The sequence below is a fragment of the Epinephelus lanceolatus genome, chromosome 17 (assembly GCF_041903045.1).
Source record: "Epinephelus lanceolatus isolate andai-2023 chromosome 17, ASM4190304v1, whole genome shotgun sequence".
Lineage (NCBI taxonomy): Eukaryota > Metazoa > Chordata > Actinopteri > Perciformes > Serranidae > Epinephelus > Epinephelus lanceolatus.
The window spans coordinates 41512859-41539759 of NC_135750.1; the positions used below are offsets into that span (position 1 = coordinate 41512859).

The 26901-nt window shown below is 39.4% G+C and overlaps 1 protein-coding gene and 1 long non-coding RNA gene across 2 annotated transcripts in view; both read right to left on the bottom strand.

Moving 5' to 3' along the window:
- Nucleotides 1-1102: 1102 nt before the first annotated feature.
- LOC144458396 (uncharacterized) lies at nucleotides 1103-5887 on the bottom strand. Its single transcript, XR_013487887.1, has 4 exons — nucleotides 5717-5887; nucleotides 4820-4927; nucleotides 4270-4449; nucleotides 1103-3870 (listed from the first exon to the last, which is right to left on the bottom strand). It is a non-coding gene; the product is annotated as an uncharacterized LOC144458396 (long non-coding RNA).
- A 5108-nt stretch (nucleotides 5888-10995) lies between these two features.
- LOC117248582 (inactive pancreatic lipase-related protein 1-like) overlaps nucleotides 10996-26901 on the bottom strand; it is a 71146-nt gene continuing 55240 nt past the window's right edge. The window contains exon 12 of the mRNA XM_033613784.2: nucleotides 10996-11120. Coding sequence (XP_033469675.2) covers nucleotides 11051-11120 — 70 coding nt within the window. The 3' untranslated portion in view covers nucleotides 10996-11050. The remainder of the gene's footprint in view (nucleotides 11121-26901) is intronic.

Sequence of the window (26901 nt, forward strand, 5' to 3'; positions counted from 1 at the left end):
TGGATCGAACAGTTCGATTTCATTAAATGGTAAATGGACTTGCACTTGTATAGCGCTTTTCCAGTCCTTCGCCCACTCAAAGTGCTTTTACATTACATCACATTCCCTCATTCACACACTCATATTAATACACTGGTGACCACTGTTACCATACAAGGTGCCACCTGTCAGCATTCACACGCACTCACAAATTGGACAATTTAGCTATCTGAGATTCAGAATCTTGCCCAAGGATACATCTACATGCTGACTGAAGAGCTGGCATCAAGCTGCTGATCCTCTGATTAGTGGATGACCTGCTCTGGCCCCTGAGCTTAGCCGTCTGCTTATTTAACATGGACTATAAAATATTAGCTAAGCTAGCTGGTACATGTTTGGAAACAGTCTTGCCATCTGTAATTTCCACTGACAAGACAGGTTTTTTTTTTTAAAAAAACATGTGCTTATTATATGTTATGTACAACACCTCCAAGCGGTGCAGTTTTTAGAAGTGGTAATGTGCAAATTGTCAAAGGAATGAGCAGAGGTTCACAATACAAAGTATAAAAAGAATGTGCAATGTACATGTCAGCAGAGGTCCTGGGCCTTGTTGATGAGGTCAGTTGTAGTCAGTTCTAGGTCATACATGACTCAAGAGCTTCCGTGAAAACGCTGAGTTGCACAAAAACTTTTCTTATCATATGGGACACCATGCGAAAATTATTCCACTGATGTTGTCTGCTTTTTAGTGCACTGTAAACCCGAATAAGTTCAGAATACTCAAAACTTTTGTGGAAACTGATTACCTCAAAGTTTTTGAGTAAGTAAGTTAGAATATTTAAGTTTGGTGTACTTACATATTTTACATCATTTACCCTCAAATAGTACTTGTTATTTAAAAAAAAATTTGTGAGTGTCCTGTACTTAAAACATTTGTTTTAATTTGTATATATGTTTTAATTTCTTTGTAATTACTTGTTATTATGACATAGTACTTAATTGATCAACATCTTTAAACTCAAAAAATATACTGGTTAATAACCAAAAAGATAGTTTTACAAAGCTCATAAACTAATATTTTTTTTAAGTTCAGAATACTCAAATAAACTTCTTCACACAAATGTAGAATATTTCAATGTTTTTTATTCAGATTTTATTCTTTTTCTCCAAACCACTTTGAATAAACACACATCTGTATCCATGGGCAACTTGTAAAGACTGGCCAACAACATCTGAAAATGTAAACACACCCCGTTTGCATATCATGAACTGTCAACATATATACATCCACACATACATTATATAAAAACAGATTTGTATGGTTATGTGTAAATCACTGCAAATGTTTAAATGTTTGTATAAAAGCATTGGGAACTTGTGCTCAGTGTAAAGGTATGGCCTTTCAAAACAGTATCTTCAAGTTATTTTACATCTATGGCCATTCAAGGAAATAAATAATTTGAAATGAATAAAAAATAAATTAAATAAATAACCAAAAAGTAAATATCAGGATATCAGATAAAAAAAAGTAAATCCAAAAATAAAGTCAAGTCATTGCACATGAATAAAAAAATAAATCAAACCAAAAAGGAAATTTATAGATTTAAAATCTATGCCTTTTGAAAAGAAAGGCCAACAAAAACACCGTTTCTCCAGGTAAATGAATTAAACACACCCTTTTGGTGACTTGTTTTTCTCCTGCACTCACCGTGGTGCATTTTTGGAATTTAGTGTATATCTGCATAAGCAGAAAAAACAACCTGTTGAATAACCCTCTTGTTGTCCTCCTGGGTCAAGGAAGGAAGAAAAGAAAGATGGAGGAAGGGAACAGATTGGATCATGGCAGGAAGAAGAATGTAGGGAAAGAAGGGAGGTAAGAAGTGAAAAGGATGGTGGGAAGAAGGAAGGGAGAATGGAAGGAAAGAAGGATGGGCAAAGTGAACAGATTGGGTCAAGGAAGGAAGAAGAAAAAAAGATGTTGGGAAAGAAGGGAGGGAGGGAAGAAAGAAAGAAAGAGAAAGAAAGAAAGAAAGAAAAAGAAAGAAAGAAAACAGATTGGGTCTAGGGAGGAAGAAGGAAAGGAAATGATGATGGGAAGAAGGGAGAAAAGGGAAAGAAGGATGGAGGAAGGGAGGAACAAAGAAAGGAAAGGAGGGATGGAAAGACAGAAGGAAGGGAGGAAAGAAGGACCATTCAAAACAGGACAACAGGCACATCTTAAATCAGTGTAACAACAAACATGCCTTGCATAACAGCCAGCACATTATGGTCATGACTGGCTTTGGTCCTCAGACAAAATTCACTGTCTCCAACTTCATGAGACTGAATCTGGTCTCGTGTGGCATTGCAAAAACGGCAAATGTGTCCTGCACGGAAGGATTGCGTGAAGCCTGCCAATGCGTGTGCTGCCAGGTTGTCAGACACAACACAAAGAACAGTACCTTGAACTGACTGGCCAAGAGACTCGATGAATACACCGTCTTGTTCAAGAGTGCAAAGGTCTTGTAACAAAGGACGGAGAACTGTTTTGTATCCATACTTCTGGACATCAGGGACCTTACAAATTGCTGCTAGCTGAATAACATGCAGCGCTCATCTGTATTTAAGTGGTAGATCTGCAAGCACCCAGTAAACTGAGCACAGTTTGTGTATTTTTCTTGAAGTGCCTAAAGGATTGGCAATTTCAATATCATCAATGTACAATAAAATTGGCAGTGAGAGTTCTAAGGAAGACAACAAATTATTCTTTTGAAAATATAAACCATCTTGGTGGCTCGTGTAATGGCCTTTTTGTGACACCTTTGTTTCCTTTATTCTTTCCAGGATGTCTGTGTGTTTAAACATTTTCTGGATCACCTGGAGAATAGGGACATAGGCTACTCTGCATCCAGGCTCCAACTCATACTGCACTGGCTTCACAACAGGGAAATTTTTTTCAACAAATGTTTTTCTTCGTTTTTTAGTTGACATCTCCTCCCCTTTAGTTGTGGCACTGACAAAAATATTTGTCTTCATAACCTCATTTACTAAATCATTCAGGGTAGCTTCAGTAATAGAGATATCATGCCTCTGTAGTGTCTCCTTTACAGTATCCCTGATGAGAGGCTGAGACAAGGAAAATATCTGACTGAGATGATCAACTATTTCCTGAGTTGCCAAGTCAGAAACGTGGAGAACAGTTTGCATCTTGAGGAATAATGAGGAGAGATTATGGCGCAATTGGTCTCTCAACTGACTGGAGTCACATACACTGTCATCCTCAGGATTATCAAATGAGTCTGCATGTTGGGATAGGGAATTATCTTCATAATCAAGGTCAGCAGCATTTACAGTAGCATTTTCTGTTGAAACTATCTCATCACTAAAGTCTGAACTATTTGCATGTATCCTACTTTTGTGTGTATTAAAAGAAGAATACACATTAGTGCTGTAGTTACAGTTTTTAAATGGGCATGTGATCGTCTCACGTTTTTTTAAATGGCCCCTTAAATGAGTGAACAATGTTTCTTGTGAGAATGGCTGTTTCAAGTTACACACAGAACAGGCAAAAGCTGCCCTTTCTGCTTGTGCCATGTCACTTGCACTGGGTCTACACACATCTCTGTGAAACCGTGACAGATGAATTTTCAAGGCATTAAAGGACAGAAATGTACAAATACAAGAGTCATGGAGACATGGTAGAGGGCTAACTCTAGAATAATGGCTGTGTTTCAAGCGATAGTGCCGGAATAACTGTGCCCGGGTGTCTGCAGACACAATACACAATTTGCACTTCCACTCCATTACTCAAACAAAAGTCGTCTTCAGTGTCTTTCAAGATCAATGTTTACCATAGAGGTTCTGTGCCATTAACTGCTCTCAGTGCTCTTCTCTGGTCTCAGGTGTTTGATCCTGTGGGATGACATAAGAAAAATAGTACTCTGAAACCACTCAAACAATGCAGTCCAAATTTCTAATTAGAATATTTTAGCTAGAAATAAATGAAGTAATTTATACATTTTAAAACACAGATTGTGAACCCTTTCCAATCTTTGTTAAATGCGGTGGACTAAGCTATTTATTAAGCTATTATTTTTCTGACAAAAAAGACTAAACAACTGTACAATGTAGCCTATAGTTAATCTAATCTCTTAACAACTAAGGATGGCATAGTTATTTCTTTTATCCCTTTAAACATAGAAAACAGCATTATCGGGCTCACCAAAAAATACAATTAAAAGCAAAGACAATTATCAGCAACATTAAATTCAATGGATACATCTTTACATCAAAAATGAACATAAACAATACCTTGTTTGCCAAGGATGTCTTGTGCTGGGTACCAACTTCAGCCGGCATGGGACAGACTTCAGCCGACAGGGACAGATTTCAGCTGACAGGGACAGACTTCAGCCGACAGGGACAGATTTCAGCCGACAGGGACAGACTTCCGCCGACAGGGACAGACTTGCGCCGACAGGACAGACTTGCCTACAGGGAAAGACAATTAATTAGTCACCAGTTAGTTCTCTCTCTCTCAACCACAGCTACTGGCACGCGAGAAACACAGAACAGGAAACCTGCTTTATTTTCAAAATAAAGTACATATTTTGACTATCTAATAAAAGGGATGGGAAGCTCCCTGGTAGAGATAGGAGATAATAACTAGGACATAATAACTTACACTTTTAAAGCTGGTTTGTGATTATAACATTAATATGTATCAATTCTGGTTGAAATCTGCATTATCTGGCTCACCAAAAAATACAGTTAAAAGCAAAAACAATTATCATCAACATTCCTGCCCAAACATTAAATTTAATGGATACATCTTTACATTAAAAATGAACATAAACAATACCTTGTTTGCTAAGAATGCCTTGTGCTGGGTACCAACTTCAGCTGACAGGGACAGGAGGGGACAGATTTCAGCCAACAAGGACAGACTTGCGGACAGGGACAGACCAGCCTACAGGGAAAGACAATTAATTAGTATGTCTGCCTTCTTGAAGTAAACAACTCCTTCGGTTCACCTGACGTTATCTGAAAAAAAAAAAGTGTTTTGTGGGATGTAAATAGTCTGAACAGCTTAACATTCGTCCGCTCCAATTATACACAAACGAGAATCCCCCCCTCCCCAAACAAATGTTAACTTTACCAGCAGAAGTAAATTTATAAAGAACAATACCGTAGACTGAAAATATGTATTGTCATTATGATTATTGCACTCAGTTCACGCAACACGTCCTCACCAAAGACCGGTAACGTAATGTTAACTATGACCGCGTGTTATGCTGAATTTGTAAACAAGTGCAAAAACTGTTCACACTGAGCAGCACCGGACTTGTCTGTATCATGCCTTTGCCACGTTACTACTACTACCGTTAGTACTAACACCGGACTCGTCTGTATCCACCCCACCCCCCACCCCCCACACAAACAAACACACACACACACCGTCTTCTTACTTCGAGTGGGAGGCGGCTTTACCGGGTCATACCGGCTTATTTTCAACCAAATGTTAACTTTACCAGTAGAAACACATTTATAAAGAATAAAAATAGCGTCGACTGAAAATATTTATCGTCATTATTGCACTCAGTTCGCAACACGTCCTTGCCAAAGACCGTAACTGTGACCGCGTTACGCTGAATGTGTAAAATAAAGCGCAGACAAACAAAAAAAACTATTTCGTTGTGGCATTTATACAATTAAACAACATGCAAGTCATTTTGGAAGACTTTACCCTTATACTTACAAGTTTTCTTAACTTCAGCAGTCGATACACTCCCCTCGCTTCACGACCGCCATGTTGGTTTGATTTTGCCTCGTTCGGTCCCGCCAACGTAATGACGCACTGACGTCATTACGTAATGACGCACTGACGTCATTACGTTGCACGCCTCCGTGCATTCAAAGATTTTGAGTAAGATCGTGATGATCACTCAGACAATTTAAGTAGCACGAAATTATAACTGCATTCCTCGTTCGGAACACTTAGTAACTTAAAGTTGGGTTGACTTGATAGCGGATTTTGATTGTTGTTTCACAATACTTTTGAGTTAGTAGTAGTGTTCGGGTTTACAGTGTGGGTGTTTTAGGAATGTTGCTGTCTTTAGGAACTTGCAGTGCCCTACACTTCTCCCACTCGGCTGCAGGCATCTGTTTGACATGCTGAAATAAATTAAGTGTGTTGTTGTCTTAAGACAAACTTTACAGCGGACAGTGGTTTGCTTGAGGTTGGATGCTGCAAAACTGAACCAGACTGAAGAGACAGGGCCTTTTTGGGAGTGAATCCTGTCCTTTCTTCCTAGTATACCCCACCATAATGATACCACTGTGGGTTCTGGAAGAGAAATAGACCCCCTTGGATGACGGAGGTGCTTAGGCTACTATGAACTATGGGAGCCCAGGTGCAGCGGTGGAGTCATAATTACCATGATTACCCAAGTTAACGTGAAAATCGATTATAATTTTTAGACATCGTCCTAACACTATGAATTTGAATTAACTGATAAAATCAATTTATCACCTAGGCCTATACAGCAACTGTCTTTAGTAATGAATTGATTTGGTTAGGCAAAAGAAGGCACATCTCAGATGCATGTGGCGAGCATTGTTCTGATGGTACTGCCTTGGTACTGATGATTCAGAAAGGGGATACAGAACATGGGTATCTGCTGTTGACAGCCATAGCCACATTTAAGACAAAAGAAGACATGGCTGCAATAACTGGGTTACTCAGACCCTCACAAAATCTACAAAAACATCTCTTGATTTATCTACTCAAATAGTTGAATTTCAGTGCAAAACAGTCGAAAGTTGGCATCTGCTTTAAAAAGACTGTACTGAACTCTGTCTGAGCCATCAGCCTCTATTCAACCTCCCTCCTGCTCACTATAACAAATTCCTTTGTGTACTCTCATATTACTGCTGAATCAATTTATTATGAAGGTCAAAAGGTATTGTGGTATTCAGAATAATTTTACTATGGAGGTCAAATAGACTTAACCTGTCTTCATGTGACAGCTTCAGGAAAACACTGAACAACTGAAACCCTCAAAACCCTTTGGCAGTTTACTATTTCTCTCTGCTCCTTTCAGCCTTGTCTTTTATATAATGTAATGCAACATTTGTGTAATGTCCTTGTTGGGCATTCATCTCTCTCTTTTGCCTCAACTTCACAACAACATACATGTGAATTCTGTACCTCTGTTCATGCACAGTTGTTCTTGACAACAGAACATTGTAGCTAACGGCCAGGGGTTAAGTTTGTTGTGCAATATTTCCCCAGAGAAGCTATTTTTCTCTTGCCACCTACATCTTTACCTCACTAATTCATGACCTGTCTATGAATGCTTTGTTAGTAACAATGCCACCCCCGAAGCTACTGGCTTAAAGTTCAGAAAAAGAGCTGTCATTTGCAAATTTCCTTTGACAAACACACATAATTACAGGAATTAGCCTGCTATTTTGTCATTAGCCTTCACTTTCAATGAGCCAATAATGAAAAGAGAAACAAGAGTCAGACATAAAGATGGACGTCTTTAGAGTATTTCAAGACACTTTCTCCCCCTACCTCTTAGCCCACACATTCAATTTGCTGTTTTATTAATATTATCAATGTAGTCAAGCTTGAAGATTTGAAGCTGAGAGGTTTTTTTTTATTCTGATTGGAATTGTGTGAGCACTGATGGCTCAGCTCAGGGGAAGTCAGAGCGATTTCAAATGCACTTTGTTAGTGCAATGATGAAAATGGCAGTTCGCCTTTTTAAAGCCATATATTTGTGAGTGTGATTATGGGATGTGTGTTCAAATAAATGAAGCCAAAACAATGACACACAATCAGGACTTCATAAGCCAGCGAAGGCCATGGACAGATTAATAAGTGCTTTGTGTGCACACACACACACACACACACACACACACACACACAAAGTACCGGCAGAGGCCTTTTGGAATTACAGATATATGTGACACATTGGACAGGTTTAGTCCAGTAACATTCTGTATCCAAATGAGGAGGAGAAAGTGGTGATGTCACCGTATAATTTACTATTAATTTGTGTTCGTACAAATGGAGCTTAATGTCTTTCAACATTAATAAGGGTAATATTTACCCCCTCCTTGTCTTGACAGGCCATGGCAGTGAGAAACAGTTAGCTTTGTGAAGAGAAAGAAAGACAAGGGACACTAACAGTTGGACATCTGAAGTATCCATTGTACTGCTGCTCTTGTTGAACCTGTTAAAGTGACAGTAATAACACTCAGTAATGGGGGACCATACATAGCAATGAAGTTGTCAGGGATGGTTTTATGGGAATTTATGTGAATTATCAGCCTACTACAAAATATAAGCGCACACTTAAAGATGCACTCCCTGATTTCATTGCTGATTTTGTGGCAAGAATATAGAATTAAATTAATGATTCTTTCTTTCCGTTGGTATTTTTGTCATATGGGTAATACTGTATGTATGTTGGTGTTATCCAGTGTCAAGTCTCTATTTGATCATGTGATGATAAGATTACAGTGTAGCTAGTTTAGGTCCATAACTATTAACTAGCATACCTTAGGGCCCGTCATAGTAGCGTGCCCTAGGGCCTGTTGTAACTACCTTACACCACTGGTCCCATCTGCATCTGTTAATGACTATTCTGATAAAAATAAAAGAAATATGTTTTTATTATTTTTAGAAATTTGTCTTGCATAAGGTGCACATCATTGAATTGTCTGCATTATTATTATTAGTGGCATAAAATTAAACAAATATTTAAAAAGAAAAACGCTAGTCTATAGTTTTCTGTTGCCAGAGCCAGACAGAAAGATGTAGATGGCAACAGCAAGATTGACGAGGATGAAACAGGCCAACCAGATTGTAAACACAGTGATCGACAGAAGAAATACATTACAGATGATGACACTGCAGTAGTATTAGCATATGTATACACTCTACATATATATATATATATATATATATATGTCTACACTGTACCTACATATATATATATATATATATATATATATATATATGTAGGTACAGTGTAACCATAAAAGTAACCATGTTGAACCGTTCGGTGCAAGGCTTTCGGTTCGGTACGCATTACAATCCAAACGACACGTTGAACTATCCTATTACATTTGCAAAATAAAATCTGCAGTTTAAACTGTGTTTAATATAATGTTCTTAATGCCACTGCGCTCAACAAGGCAGCCTACAGGACAGAACGGGTAATATGCTGTATGCCCCTCCCACCCCCAAACCACAACATTGCTGCTCCAGTGAGACACACTGGGAGGCATCTACACTAAGCTTGCTTGTTGCCAATGTTGGCAGATATTTTTCTGTTGTGTCACAGTTTTGCGCAGGCTAAAAATCAGGGTTCAAAACAAATGGTCATAAACTTAATTTAATTAACAAATACGAGAAGAATACACTGACTGTCGGGTAAATGGGCTGTGTGATCTCACCGTTGTGTGATGAACTGGAGAGTAGTAGCCAGCTTCTCGCTAAAATATGTTTGGGACTAACAGAGATCTTCCTCTGGGACGAAAGGACAGTAAACTAACTATCAATGCGTCAGAGGATGCGCTCTATTTTTTCCCTGATATTAGGCTCATTTGAGATGAGTCAGGCCTGCGCAGAGTCAATCACCACCAATCGCTGTGCAATGCATGCCAGTTAAATCTGGGTCTGATTTCAGCACAACTTGCTCTGATGTCATACAAAAGTGGACAACAATAACCTCAAGAGATCAAGTTTTTAGAGCAAAGCGCTGCAGTTGCTCTCCACCGACTGTAAGACCCAGGGCATGGTGGGAAACGCTTGACTCTCACCTGATCGAACAGCTGATTGGTTTATATGTTGACTCAACAAGATGACATTTAATAGGGCACCTAGTGGCCGCGGGTTCATTTCCCGCCTGTGGCCCTTTGCTGCATGTTATCCTCTCTCATATACTATATATATAGATATAGATATAGATATAGATATACGTATGTACATATATATATATATATACATACATACACATATATAGACATGCATATATATAATCTGTTTTGAGTCATCTGTGTCATTCAAGCAGCACATTTTGTGTGATCAAACAGATAAATGTAGTGTAGTGAAAAGTATAGTACTTACCTCTGAGATGTAGAGGAGTGGAAGTATAAAGAAGTACAAATTGGAAATATTTCATTACAAGTTTTTCGTACCTCAGAATTCTCTAAATTTTAATGATAACAGTTGCAAAGTATTCTGTTTCTACTCAATACTAATTACTAACAACTACTAATATTTTATACATCCCAATGCATCATTTATTTGGAAAAAAAGGGTAAATAAGATGCCAGAGTGCATTAAAAAAGCAACCAAATAAAGCTTGTTCATAAAATAAATATGCAGGAGGGGATCCCCCCAAGACCCCCTAGAGAGATCTGGGATAAACACCCAGTGTCTTCAAATCCTTGAAACGCCCCTGCCCTACGCCCTTGCGTTATCAGTCTGTGTGTTTGTGTCTAATTCCTACTTTGTCTAAAATTGGCTTTGCTGGGACTTGCGGCTTGTTGTGTGGCCACCTGAACAGATAATGAGACAGTGGGCATAGACTTGTAAAAGGTGCATCATATGGATGTAAGTGACCCTTTCTTTTGTTAGAGTATCTATTAAAGGGCAAATGGTGTTTGCCAGTTGACTGTCATGCCTCTAAACTGCTCACCCAGATATTAATGTTAATAGAGGAAAGAGAGGACTAACACAATACTTTTAATACTTCATATAAACATAATCATATATATTTTCTGCATCAGAACTTGTGGCTTTAAATATTCCTTTCATTCATCATTCCCTCATCTCACAGGTCAGTAGAAACACACTGGGTTTTACATCAGTTCTCCTCTTTTTCCTGTCTAATCTGTTTCTTTACGTGACTTCACAGTTGATCTTCTTCAGTCCTCCACTGTGGCAGAGGGCAAAGGCAGCAAAGCCATTACATCCCACAAAATAGCACAACGAATACACTGAGATAGCTGAAGAGGTCTGAGTGCAAAATCTTTATTGAAAGACCCTGAGTAACATGATGATTGTGGCAGGTTAAGCAGGGCATGGAAGCACAGACTGGATGGCATTCTCCATCACATTCTCTGTTCCGCAGAACAAGAAGCTATAAAAGAGAAAAAAATATGAAAAACTGAGTGATACATTATAGGAGACAATGTGAATGAATATTTTGGCTGAAGTATCCTTTTCAATCTACTGCATACAAAAATGTCTACACAGTCTCCTCTACCCCCTTATTATTGAGGAACAAAGCCTACACATTGTTTGAAATCTGTGTAGGCTGACAAGCCAAAATATATAACACAAATCATTCCAAAAATAATCAATAAATCCGATTTACAGTCGTTTGTATACAGTTTTCATCCAGTTTTGATCCAACATGAGAAAACTATCCCCATCACTACATTTATATTCCTGTTGACAGGTGCATTGTAATGATATGAAAGTAAATGCTATAATGAGAAAACTTCAGACTGTACTCTATTTTATCACATCACCCCAACCCCACCCACCAGCTTCCCCTTAGCTGGGTAGAGGGCAGATCGAGAAGTCTCTTGCTGCCCTCTAGTGGCTAAAGCTAGTCTATGACACGTTCAGAGAATTTTTTGTCAACAGATACAAAGCCAAGCGTTCTTCATCAAGGCCCTATCTCAGAAAACAGGTTTAGTGCAAACTCTGACTTATTTAACCCTGAGAAGAGGGGAAACTCTGCGTTTTTATCTCTAGAAAGAAAGGTAACTCAAACTAACTCTGTGAACTGAACCTGCTCCCCTAACAAACCCTGAGTCCCTCTCTGTCTCCTCTCTCGAACAAAGCCTCATGATTCAGGCCGTATCAAATTAACAGAGGTATACTGTGGGTCAGAATCGTGGATGGATATTAGTTTGTTACTCCAGACTATCTTAAGTCACCACTTTTATGTGCCAACAGTCATTTCTTTGAACAATGGTTTTTGCCCATACATCCAAATATGACTGAGCATCCCCCTCAGCTCAGAATTAAACCTCTGCATGTCCTTCTGTCATCACAACACTGCAGACAGCCATCAGTTCCACTTAAATGTTTCTTGCAAATAATTTGTAAGCTCAGTTTAAATTGTAAAAAAAAATGTATGAAGCTTTAGACAATAAATAAATAATTCTGTCTCTCCATGATGTGATTGGTCCCATTAATGGGACATAATTCCTGTAATACTGGAGATTATATGTTATTATTTCTGAGTAATCGGGGTTGTGGTGCAGCTGCAGACTGTAGTTTGAAAGTGACTTTTTTAAATATACAGCATATAGTCTGATCGTGTTTGATCAGCATTTTGGTGACAATATTTAAATGCACATTTGTTAAAGTAGCTGACATGAAGACATTGGATGCTGTTCAGTGGTCCAAACAGACAAACATTTCAAATCTACTGTAACCACAACACCTTTCAAGTGCACATCAACAGCCACAATATTACTGGATCAGATTGTGAGCGTATAGTTACATCTCTTTGCCTATGATCTGTATAGTTTTTCCATCTTCAGTTGCTGACCCCTGTGGTTTTTTTTAGATTAGAGCTAAATAAATATATTTAAAATGTAATGTAGGCTTGGACTGGGCAATATGGAAAAAATCAAATATTACAATTTTTTGACCAAATACCTTGATGTTGATATTGTAGGGCTGACTACTGGTGCTTTCAAAATATTTACACAGCGAGATTTTTCAATTTAATCATCAGTAATGTGCATATAATGACTGAATGGGTAAGGGTATAAAATAAAACAGCTAGAATAGTCTTGATAGTCCAGAAAATGACATCACTTTACTGTAATACATAAAAATAAAACCAGGAAAAGAAAACACTTACAGTATTACGATATCCAAAATTTTAAGACAATATTTTATATAATGTTATTGATATTATATTGATATATTGCCCAACACTTATGTTGGCTATGGTCTTATGATGACATTCACATCTTATAAGTACCTGGGGCTCCAACTGGACAAATTGGACTGGGCTCAGAACAAGAAGGGGCAAGCCAGGCTTTACTTTCTGAGGAGACTGGCATCGTTCAACATCTGCACAAAGCTGCTACAGATGTTTTATCAGTCGGTGGTTGCCAGCATGCTCCTCTATGCTGTGGTCTGCTGGGGGAGCAATACCAGCAAGAGGAACATCCACCGACTGAATAAGATCATCAAAAAGGCAGGCTCTGCGGTGGGGCTGAAGCCGGACTCTGTGGAGGCAGTGACAGAGCAAAGTACTGCACGGCGCAAAGTGTCTCGTACTCCAGCAGCATTTAGAATCAGACATGGTTGTTGTAGATTATTATTAAAGACTTCAAAGGGCTCTTACTGCACACAATATTTTTTTGGGACAGTGTTTCAAAAACTTAATAATTGTGCTAAATTTTGATTGATTTCTGAGTGTTTTCCTCTTATTAGACTTGAAGTAAGTGCCTGTTCTTGTGCTGCCATAATTAGTGCTTCTGAGCTGGCGCGGCTGGTTAGATGCATTGTGTTGTCCTGCTCTTCATCAAATATCATGGAAATAGCCTGACATCTAAGCAGCATCTAAGCAGCACTTTATATGAACGTTAAGTTTGAACTTGCAGGATTATTTTCTGCCATTTTTGAAGTTTTGGGCACTTTTGATGCCATGTGCTTGACAACCAGCAATACTGGATTACCTGGAATTTCTGAAGATATTTGTTTTTCTGTTGCACATACAGACACACTTACTACAACTAAAGCAATGGCAACTAAGAAATTGGCAGAAGAAATGGAAGAGGTTAAAAAATCTCTGAACTACATGTTTACAAGAGGAACTGAGCAAGGTGGCTAAACAACAGATGGGCCTACTGGATTTAATTGATGAAGTGCGACAACTGAAGGCTGGGATAAAAGAAAAAGACAAGAAAATTGAAGAGGAGTGGAAGATCTGGAACAGTACACAAGGATGGATGACCTGGTAATATCTGGACTGGAGATGACCCACTGCACCTATGCACGGATCACAGCAGGTGACAAGGAGGGTGAGGATGCACCAAGAGGTGAACTGCACTCACTTGAGCAGCAAGTCATTAACTTCTTCAACAATAAAGACATTCTTTTGGATAGTAAAAATATAGCTGCTTGTCACACCATACCCCAGAAACAAAACAATAGGCCAAACATCATCATTCGATTTGTGAGTAGAAAAAATAAAATTGAAGTGCTAAAGCTTGCGAAAAAGCTGAAGGGCACAGGTGTATATGTTAATGAGAGAGAAATGCTGAAATTGCACGACAAGAAAGAATCCTGGAGAAGAAACAGCAAATTCAGGACACCTGGACAAGGATCTGCAAAGAATTGATAAGACTGACAGGTACACCAGAACAGGCTAAAGTAATAGCCATCAGAAATATTACAGACCTGGATCAATATTGTAGTTTGACAGAAGGCAGAGCTGTCTCCCTGCAAGACAGAGACTAATTAAAGACAATAGCTATGTTTCCATCCAAAAGTGATTTGAATTACTGGGAAATGCACATTAAAAGAAATACGAATCCTGTGTGTTTCCATTAAATGTACGGACTTTGGTGAAAACTACAAACTCGTGTGAGTTTTCCGCAGAACCGGAAACAAAACAAGTCTCACATTCTACTTCTTCTACGTTTTCTGGCAGTTGGCAACCGGCTTGTAAATGCATTACTGCCTTCCCAACTCGGAGTGTGGATATCACCATGGAGATAGGTGCGCTACGTCAGACTTAATTCGAACATAACTATTTCCATCCCCCAGGGGCAAAAATCTCATTTCATAGTTGGGGGGGACAATAAACAGTAAAATTTTAGAGAATAATTCCAGGGGGGGACAAGGAAAAAAAGTTGTAGCCTGTCTTTTATACAGCATCTTTTACCGCAATTTGACGCTTTAATCTTCTATCTCTCTAACAGGCAGAGTGAATGTCTATACTAACTAAAACTAAAACTAAACATTTCCTGCAATTAAACTGGTAAACTGGTTTATAAACAGTGTGCTGTGAGATCTGCCGCTGCGAACCTCACAACTGTGCGTAATAGTCGCGCGTAATGACCGCTCCTCGTCTGCACGTCTTTCATGTTTGTCTCACTAACAGGAGGAGAGCCTACAGACAGGTATCCATTAGCTACGCTCCATCACAACCGTATGTAATAGTTGCGCATAATGAGGTCCCGCCCAGCGCTGCTTTGCAGGTACCCACTGCTCCGCCACTGACTGCTCTTGTCCTGTCCTCTCCCTCTTCTTTCTCTCCTGTCCTCTCTATCACTAAACTCTGAGCTTAATCATTAGCTTTTAGCTTAGCAGCACTCGTAATTGAGTAGGCTTTTGAACAATGCAGGAGAAATGTTGCAGACAGTTTATATTATCAGCCTGGACCTGAGGCTTGTTGTAACAGTAAATGGGATGTGTTGTAACATGTGTAGCCTAAGTTAAACTGTGTCTGTGTGAGTGAACATCTTACCCTGTGATGCGCGATGTGGGCAGTGGTTCCAGCCACATGCTGCTACTGCTGCCAAGCAGCCCTGCCCGTTGGAAAGAGTGTGGGATATACCACTACTAGGAATGGGAGGGGGGGACTAAATCTTTTAAGATTTAAATAGCACATTATTGCGTGATTATAATGAGCACCACTTACATTGTGCTTTCAATAAATACTACTGCATTGTTCAAAAATTATTAATTGTGTCTCAAATGATTCTAGGGGGGTACAGCTTTACTGAAGGGGGAGTCATGTCCCCCCGTCCCCCCCGGGATTTCCGCCCCTGCGTTTTGCGAATCAGCATTTTTTTTAATCAACCAAAACCCGGCTAAAGCGAGCATATTTTAGTTTGTGCAAATCAGGGGATTTTAATTCGAATTTTGGCGTTTCCATCATAATTTTCCGATGCGATACTTCTAGATGCGCATCTAAACAGGCTGATGGAAACATGGCTATTGACATACACCTGTGGGACGCCAGGTAGGGAGGAGAGGTGTTAAAAAAAGACATTCATTCTGTAGCTATGTTTCCATCCAAAAGTAATTTGAATCATTGGAAAATGCACATTGACCCAACTGGTAGATATGTGATTGTACAAGGAGACATTATGTCACGTAAAGTTAACCTAATTAATATTTATGGTCCGAATGAGGACATGCCATCTTTCTTTGAAAAATTACTGTTAACTGTTTCCACCTTAGAAGGTCTCTATATTTTTGGGGGTGACTTTAATTGTACGCTAGACCCAGTAATGGATCGACTTACTGGAACTGATACCTCACATGTACAGACAAGGAAAAAGCTTGCTGAATTCATAAAGGATCTAAGACTAGTTGATGAATGGAGGGACAAAAATCCAAACAAAAAAGAATTTTCCTGTTATTCTTCTACTTATAAAACGTATTCGCAAGCATACAAGCTCAAAGACTAAACAGAACAAAAAAGAAATACAAACATTAGAAAAACAGATTAAAACACTAGAATTAGATCTTTATGAAAATAATGACGAGGATAAACAGCAACAGTTAACAGTAATGAGAGCTGAATACAATAAACTAACAGCTGATAAGGTTGCTAAAAGCCTCTTATGGACCAGGCAAGCGTACTATGAGTAGGGTGAAAAGCCAAGCAAATTATTGGCCTGGCGGGTTAAGAAAATGCAAGCCGAAAGAACAATTAACAGTATAAAGACAATGTCAGGCGATTTAACAACAGACCCAGTGGAAATTAATACTATCTTCAGAAATTTTTATGAACTATTATACAAATCAGAATATGCAGGAGCTACACAACAACAGGCATTTCTTGATCAGTTACAGTTCCAGAGCCTATCTGAAGATGAAAAAGATTCACTGGACAGGGCATTAACAGCTGAGGATCTTTATGATGCCATGAGCAGTATGAACAGTGGGAAAACACCTGGTCCCGACGGGATACCTATAGAATTTTATAAGAAGTTTAAACAGAAACTTGTGCAACCTTTACTAGATATGTTTAACGAATCATATACAACAGGAACTCTTCCACCATCGTTAAGATTGGCCATGATAACTGTGATATTAAAACCTGACAAATCGCCAACCAGTTGTTCATCTTTCAGGCCCATTAGTTTAATGGGATGCGATACAAAAATATTATGCAAAGCTCTTTCTAAAAGATTGGAACAATATCTTCCTCAACTGGTCAGCAATGATCAGAATGGTTTTGTGTTACAACGGCAAGGCTTCCATAACATCAGGAGAGTCTTAAATGTACTGTTTGAGAAAAATAATGCCAAAGACACTGCAATGTTGTCAGTTGATGCTAGCCAAGCATTCGATAGAATAGAATGGAAATACCTTTTTGATCTGCTGCCTAGATATGGTCTAGGAGAAAAATTTCTCAAATGGATTAAATTACTGTACACAAACCCAACTGCAGAAATATTAACCAATAATACAATTTCTAAACCTTTCAGCTTACAACGTTCAACCAGGCAAGGCTGTCCTTTGTCCCCTCTTCTTTTCATTTTAGCAATAGAGCCTCTTGCGATCGCAGTAAGGACACGTAGAAATATATTTGGCATCAAGATTTGGGACATAGAGCATCATATAGCATTATATGCGGATGATATCATTTTTTTCTTAACAAATCTGAAGAACAGTATTCCAAATTTGATTACTTTACTCGAAAACTTTGGTGAGTTTTCGGGATATAGAATAAACAAATCTAAGTCAGTATTGTTATTTTTAAATGAAGGAGAAAGACGCAATCCCAAAATAAATACACCATTTTTGGCCACACAAGATGGATTTAAATATTTGGGTATTAAGATTGCCCCAAAACTTGGCGAAATTGTCCCTATAAACTACAATCCTCTGGTAGACGAAGTGACGGAAAAGTTGGACCGGTGGTCTAAATTACCGATATCAATGATTGGTCGTATAAATCTTATTAAAATGTCTATTATACCCAAATTTATATATCTTTTTCAAGCACTCACGCTTCCATTACCAAGTAACTTTTATAAGAAAATTGATAGTATATTTAGCCAGTTCATTTGGAACAATAGAAAAGGCAGACTCCGACTAAAATTACTATTTTTACCCTATGAAAGGGGAGGACTTAGGGTCCCAAACCTGAAATGGTATTATTGGGCATCCCAATTAAGTTCTGCAATGTATTATTTTTCTTCATCCACACCACCTGCTTGGGTAAATATTGAACAAAAATCTGTGTCAGATCTGCCTATAAAGCAGTATTTATATTCCTCCGATATCAAAACACTGAAAAAACAGACAAGAAACCCTTTTGTTAAAAATACAATATCAGTGTGGTATGCAGCACATAACTTTGTTGATGAAACAATAACTCTGTCACAATTTACTCCTATTTGGGGCAACAGACAATTCAAACCTGGTAGACTGGATGGGGGATTCAAATTTTGGGCAGAGAAAGGAATTGGGATGGTTTCGGACCTTTATTTTGAAGGTACCCTTCTTAGATTTGATCAACTATGTCATAAGTACGGAGTTCCTCAAAAACATTTTTTCAAATATTTACAGTTAAGAAGCTTTATAACATCAAAATATAAGACATTCATGGTCACACCTCCGCTATCGATTATTGAAGAAACGGTGATTAATAATTTGAATGGTAAAAAACACATATCTAGATTCTATAACCTTTTAGCGGAATACTCAACAGAATCAGCATCAGATAAATTAAATGCTTGGAGAACAGACACACAAGCAGATATCAGTGAAGAAGATTGGGGAAAGGCGTGTTTAAAAGCGCAAAAGAATTCAATTAACACAAGATTAAAATTAATTCAGTATAAGTGGTTAATGAGGGTTTATATAACTCCTGCCAAACTCCACCATATTTCCCCTAACATCCCTGATGTTTGTGTTAAGTGTCTGACTGAAAAGGGTACTCTGATTCACTGCTTATGGGAATGCTCTAAAATATTGGTATTTTGGGAAAATGTAGTTAAATGTTTATCACGAATGGTTAAGTGTAACATTCCTTTGATGTTAACAATCTGTATACTTGGAATATACCCCAAGGGCTTCATCAGAACAAAGAAGCAATCGAAAATGATTGACTTTGGACTTCTCCATGCAAGGAGAGTGATTGCACTATATTGGAAAAATGTAGAACCACCTTCGCTGGCAATATGGAAAAAGGAGTTGATAACTTGTCTTGGACTGGAGAGATTGACATACATTGTTAAAGGTAAACAGGAGGAGTTTGCTTGTATTTGGGAATCATTTATGTCATTCCTGACCAATGATACAGATAACATTGTCTGAATAATAGGTTATGAAATGATCCTGCCTTTTATTTTATGTTAATTTAATTGTATTTTTTTTTTTTTTTTGTCTGCTCGAGGGGATATGGGTGAAAATGTTCGTGCCTATAATGTTGAGTTTGAAATGCATTTGTAATTTTCAATAAAAATATTGTTGAAAAAAAAAAAAAGAGGGTTATTTATTTATGAAACATGTAAAGTGAGAACTAATGTAAAATACAGACTTGTTTCAGTTTTGGGAGTCAAGTTATGGAATGAACTCAGTGCTGATTTGAAACTGTGTAGCTCTCTGTTGCTTTAAAAAAAAGCCTTAAAATGTAAAATGATTATGGATTATAATGTAAAATGATTGAGATGTAAACAAATTGAGGATTATAATTTAGAGGATAATGTATTGAATTATTAATTTATGTATTTTCTTTCTTTGGTATTGTTGATATCCTGGGTTTTCCTTTGGTTTATATACGATAGGCAAAAATAAGTCTGGGGCTTCAGATTATTCCTCTTTCGGTTACGGACTATGAGAAAATTTGTGTGAAATAATCTTCGTTTTTCCAGATGTATCTAACCAAAATAAAGATTATTCATTTATTCATTCTTTCAGTCCAGCCTTTTCCAGCCACTGGTAGGATTTGTTGATGTCGGCCACTTCTTCAATCTGTCGGTGGTACATGCCATGCAGGGGCTTGTCCTCCCATGATGGTTTATCCTCCTCTTCTGCATTCTTGGGTTTCTGCTGCCTGAGGTATTCACTTTGCAGCTCATCTTTGGGGGCACTCTTCGTTGTGTATTCCTGGATTATGGTTGTTTCATCCTGGACAATGGCTCTGATGCTCACCAGTCCTCGGCCCCCTCGGCCCCCCTCACAACGCTTTGTGTACAGTCTCAGGGTGCTGGACTTAGGATCAAACCCTCCATGCATTGTGAAATTTTCCTTGTCTTAGTATCAGTGGCCTCTATCTCTCCTTTTGGCCAGCTTATTATACCAGCTGGGTATCTGATGACTGGCAGGGTGTACTTGTTGATGGCTAGGACCTTGTTCTTTCCTTACTCTGTGTAGGTATTTGGCTGCGGCTGACTTCCTTGCGGCCTCCTCATGGTTCCCATTCTCCTGCGGGACCCCAAAGTATTTGTAGCTGTCCTGAAAACATGTGTATGTATGTATAATTGTATGTATATATATATATATATATATATATATATACACAGTACAGGCCAAAAGTTTGGACACACCTTCTCATTCAGTGCGTTTTCTTTATTTTCATGACTATTTACATTGTAGATTCTCACTGAAGGCATCAAAACTATGAATGAACACATGTGGAGTTATGTACTTAACAAAAAAAGGTGAAATAACTGAAAACATGTTTTATATTCTAGTTTCTTCAAAATAGCCACCCTTTGCTCTGATTACTGCTTTGCACACTCTTGGCATTCTCTCCATGAGCTTCAAGAGGTAGTCACCTGAAATGGTTTTCCAACAGTCTTGAAGGAGTTCCCAGAGGTGTTTAGCACTTGTTGGCCCCTTTGCCTTCACTCTGCGGTCCAGCTCACCCCAAACCATCTCGATTGGGTTCAGGTCCGGTGACTGTGGAGGCCAGGTCATCTGCCGCAGCACTCCATCACTCTCCTTCTTGGTCAAATAGCCCTTACACAGCCTGGAGGTGTGTTTGGGGTCATTGTCCTGTTGAAAAATAAATGATCGTCCAACTGAACGCAAACCGGATGGGATGGCATGTCGCTGCAGGATGCTGTGGTAGCCATGCTGGTTCAGTGTGCCTTCAATTTTGAATAAATCCCCAACAGTGTCACCAGCAAAACACCCCCACACCATCACACCTCCTCCTCCATCCTTCACAGTGGGAACCAGGCATGTGGAATCCATCCGTTCACCTTTTCTGCGTCTCACAAAGACACGGCGGTTGGAAGCAAAGATCTCAAATTTGGACTCATCAGACCAAAGCACAGATTTCCACTGGTCTAATGTCCATTCCTTGTGTTTCTTGGCCCAAACAAATCTCTTCTGCTTGTTGCCTTTCCTTAGCAGTGGTTTCCTAGCAGCTATTTGACCATGAAGGCCTGATTCGCGCAGTCTCCTCTTAACAGTTGTTCTAGAGATGGGTCTGCTGCAAGAACTCTGTGTGGCATTCATCTGGTCTCTGATCTGAGCTGCTGTTAACTTGTGATTTCTGAGGCTGGTGACTCGGATGAACTTATCCTCAAAAGCAGAGGTGACTCTTGGTCTTCCTTTCCTGGGTCGGTCCTCATGTGTGCCAGTTTCGTTGTAGCGCTTGATGGTTTTTGCGACTCCACTTGGGGACACATTTAAAGTTTTTGCAATTTTCCGGACTGACTGACCTTCATTTCTTAAAGTAATGATGGCCACTCGTTTTTCTTTAGTTAGCTGATTGGTTCTTGCCATAATATGAATTTTAACAGTTGTCCAATAGGGCTGTCGGCTGTGTATTAACCTGACTTCTGCACAACACAACTGATGGTCCCAACCCCATTGATAAAGCGAGAAATTCCACTAATTAACCCTTATAAGGCACACCTGTGAAGTGGAAACCATTTCAGGTGACTACCTCTTGAAGCTCATGGAGAGAATGCCAAGAGTGTGCAAAGCAGTAATCAGAGCAAAGGGTGGCTATTTTGAAGAAACTAGAATATAAAACATGTTTTCAGTTATTTCACCTTTTTTTGTTAAGTACATAACTCCACATGTGTTCATTCATAGTTTTGATGCCTTCAGTGAGAATCTACATTGTAAATAGTCATGAAAATAAAGAAAACGCATTGAATGAGAAGGTGTGTCCAAACTTTTGGCCTGTACTGTATATATATATATACATATGTGTGGGTGTGGGTGTGTGTGTGTGTGTGTATATATGTATGTATGTATAGGAACATCTGTACCCAGTATGGACTCGAAGTACCCAAATCCCGATGGGACACACCACCAAAGCCAAAGGTGGTTGAGAACAACAGGGCTAAACAGCTGCTGGTTAACCAATCGGACATAGTGGTGGTTGACCAGTGGTGTAGTGGAGGGTATACTCAGGTATACAGGGTATACTTCTTTTTCTATCCAGTTACAGTATACCCACCTATCAGCTAAAAAGCCATTTTAATATATAGGAGAGTATGCCCACTTCCTCATCAGTAACCTACCTATCTACCTAGTAGTACACCCACCTCATCAATTACCACTACACCACTGTGGTTGACAAACACCAGAAGAGAGTCAGAATCAGAATCTTTATTGTCATTGTGCAAGTACAACGAAATCTTATGTACAAGATTAAAAGAGAATTACTCGCAGAACAGTGAACAGACCGATGATGAATGAATATATACAAATGTATGTGCAGAAACAAGAGTGCTGTATAATTATAAAAAAAGAGAAAATATGTTATCGATTATCGATTATCGTTACATGTTAAATATTGCACAGTTTAAAATTATTGCACCAAGTTGAGATATACAGTTGTTCGCAGCTAAAAAATATTTATTGCATATAGTGAAATATTGCACAGGTTATTTTAATTTATATTATTTAAGGGGCATACCCTTCAGTGTCCATTTATTATTGCAACGGCCCTGGGATATGTGCTGTTTTTCAGTCTGTTTGTTTTGGCTTTCATTGTCCTGTACTGTCTAGCTGAGGGTAACAGTTGGAGCAGGTGATGTGCTGGGTGGGATGTGTCCTTCAGGATGCTGCAGGCTTTTCTCTGGCAGTGGGACCTGTACAGCTCCTCTAAGGAGACTAAAGCACAGCCGATGATCTTCTGTGCTGTGTTGATGACCCTCTGGCTTGCTGTCTTTTGTTGAGCAGTGCAGCTGGCAAACCACACTGCGATGCAGTATGTCAGTACACTTTCAACAGAGCATCTGTAGAAGGACACCAGCAGCTCCTTGGATAGGGCGTTGTTTTTCAGGACCCTCAGGAAATGGAGTCGTTGCTGTGCCTTCTTGATCAGCGCAGTGGTGTTGGTTTTCCAGGTTAGGTCATAATCCAGGTGCAGGCCCAGAAACCTGAAGTCAGAGACCCTCTCCCCACAGTCCCTGTTGATGTATATGGGCTGAGGGTCAAATCTTTGTTTTTTGTGGTGGTGAGGACCAGGTTATTGTTGTTGCACCAAGATGACAGTTTTTCCACCTCATCCCTGTATGCAATCTCATCTCCCCCTGTGATGAGCCCGACCACTGTCGTGTCATCCGTGAACTTCACGATGGAGCTACTTGGGTGCGTAGGGGTGCAGTTATATGTGTAGAGAGTGTACAGTAGGGGCCTCAGCAAACATCCCTATGGGGAGCCGGTGTTGAGGCTGAGTGCTGGGGAAAGGTGGGGCCCTACTTTGACTCTTTGTGGGCAGTCATTGAGGAAGTCCTTGATCCAGAGGCAGATGGATTGTGGGAGGCCAAGGTTGTTTAGTTTTGTTACTAGTCTGTTAGGGATGATTGTGTTAAATGCCAAGCTAAAGTCGATGAAGACAAAACGTCTTCTAGACAAAATCAAAGTCCAGTTGCCTACGATTTAATTGTTGCCAGAATGGAATTGACCTGGATAAATGAGAATATCCACAGACTTGATGTTAACTTATGCAACTGACTTTGAGCTGGCCCCCAGAGTTGGCCCCATTGAGTTCTTGATGAAGGCTTTTTGTGTCCTGTTGATGTTCTACATTTCCAAGCATTCCATTATCCATGTGTGTGGCATTGAGTCATACGCTTTCTTGTACTTGAACTGAAATTCTGAATATATTGAATGAACCTCATATATCTTGCCCTGCTGCCCTCAGGACGCAGGTATAAAACGCTGAGGTGCAGAAGGGCTCGCTTCGGGAAAAGCCTGATTCCCGCAGCCATTGCTGCTCTGAACAACAGGCCCCGTTGATTGTGTCATGTTTATATGCTGTATGTCATTGCTTTTTGTGTGCTGCTCGGCAGTGTGATGTGTTCTGATGGTGTCCGTGTGCTGATGCTGAGTCCAACAAGTACAGTGCTGTGGAAAAGAATTTCCTCTTGGGGACAATAAAACCTAACCTAATATTGAATGAAAGTCTGAATACATGGAATGAACCTTGAATATATTGAATGAAAGTCAGAATATATGGAATGAAATTTGACGTCATTAAGGCACTAGTGCCATCTTGTGTTTCCTCTGTATGCTTGTATTGGATGCTGCAGCAAGAACACAGTGAATATGAGTGTAGTCTTGCCACCAGACAATCAGAGATCTCCGCCTTCTGATAGTCTGGGGACACTCCTTTCTAAAGTGTTAAAGTGCGCTCCCCCTTTTCTCGTCCGCAAGGAAACAAACACACAGAGAGCTTGAAAATGGATGCCGAGAGATTAAACTCCGTTTTATCAAACGTGTGCTCATCCATGAAGAAAATATTTTTTCCAGCGGATATCTTAGTTACAACATGATTGAGCTAACTGGAGTAGTTTCATGTCACATCCGACAACGGGAGGCTTTTAACAGATGACGTCCTGATGTTAGCTTTGCTGCTGCTGTTAGCTGCTGTCCCTGTCAGCTGCAGCCACTGATGCTTTCTAGACATCGTGATTTCCCAAAATTGAATAAATACCACACATAGCTACACAAAACTGCTTTGCTAGCTCAATCATGTTGTAACTAAGATATCCGCTGGAAAAAATATTTTTTTCACGGACCGTTTAATGAGTTACCTATTACAGACACTGCTAACGGCTAAGAAACAGTAATGTTTGTTCAATCATTGTGTTTATAGACTTTACAAACATCGGATTAGTCTAAACGGTGATACCGTGATGTGAAAAATGTGACTATATATATATATACAGTACAGGCCAAAAGTTTGGACACACCTTCTCATTCAATGCGTTTTCTTTATTTTCATGACTATTTACATTGTAGATTCTCACTGAAGGCATCAAAACTATGAATGAACACATGTGGAGTTATGTACTTAACAAAAAAAGGTGAAATAACTGAAAACATATTTTATATTCTAGTTTCTTCAAAATAGCCACCCTTTGCTCTGATTACTGCTTTGCACACTCTTGGCATTCTCTCCATGAGCTTCAAGAGGTAGTCACCTGAAATGGTTTTCCAACAGTCTTGAAGGAGTTCCCAGAGGTGTTTAGCACTTGTTGGCCCCTTTGCCTTCACTCTGCGGTCCAGCTCACCCCAAACCATCTCAATTGGGTTCAGGTCCGGTGACTGTGGAGGCCAGGTCATCTGCCGCAGCACTCCATCACTCTCCTTCTTGGTCAAATAGCCCTTACACAGCCTGGAGGTGTGTTTGGGGTCATTGTCCTGTTGAAAAATAAATGATCGTCCAACTAAACGCAAACCGGATGGGATGGCATGTCACTGCGGGATGCTGTGGTAGCCATGCTGGTTCAGTGTGCCTTCAATTTTGAATAAATCCCCAACAGTGTCACCAGCAAAACACCCCCACACCATCACACCTCCTCCTCCATGCTTCACAGTGGGAACCAGGCATGTGGAATCCATCCGTTCACCTTTTCTGCGTCTCACAAAGACACGGCGGTTGGAACCAAAGATCTCAAATTTGGACTCATCAGACCAAAGCACAGATTTCCACTGGTCTAATGTCCATTCCTTGTGTTTCTTGGCCCAAACAAATTTCTTCTGCTTGTTGCCTCTCCTTAGCAGTGGTTTCCTAGCAGCTATTTGACCATGAAGGCCTGATTTGCGCAGTCTCCTCTTAACAGTTGTTCTAGAGATGGGTCTGCTGCTAGAACTCTGTGTGGCATTCATCTGGTCTCTGATCTGAGCTGCTGTTAACTTGCGATTTCTGAGGCTGGTGACTCGGATGAACTTATCCTCAGAAGCAGAGGTGACTCTTGGTCTTCCTTTCCTGGGTCGGTCCTCATGTGTGCCAGTTTCGTTGTAGCGCTTGATGGTTTTTGCGACTCCACTTGGGGACACATTTAAAGTTTTTGCAATTTTCCGGACTGACTGACCTTCATTTCTTAAAGTAATGATGGCCACTCGTTTTTCTTTAGTTAGCTGATTGGTTCTTGCCATAATATGAATATGTCGGCTGTGTATTAACCTGACTTCTGCACAACACAACTGATGGTCCCAACCCCATTGATAAAGCAAGAAATTCCACTAATTAACCCTGATAAGGCACACCTGTGAAGTGGAAACCATTTCAGGTGACTACCTCTTGAAGCTCATTGAGAGAATGCCAAGAGTGTGCAAAGCAGTAATCAGAGCAAAGGGTGGCTGTTTTGAAGAAACTAGAATATAAAACATGTTTTCAGTTATTTCACCTTTTTTTGTTAAGTACATAACTCCACATGTGTTCATTCATAGTTTTGATGCCTTCAGTGAGAATCTACAATGTAAATAGTCATGAAAATAAAGAAAACGCATTGAATGAGAAGGTGTGTCCAAACTTTTGGCCTGTACTGTATATATATATATATGCATACATATATATATATATATATATATATATATATATATATATACATATATATATATATATATATATATATATTCAATACAGAATTGAATCAAATTGGGATCTTGTAAATACATATTTCTGACATCACAATATTGAGTGAAGTACTGATGTT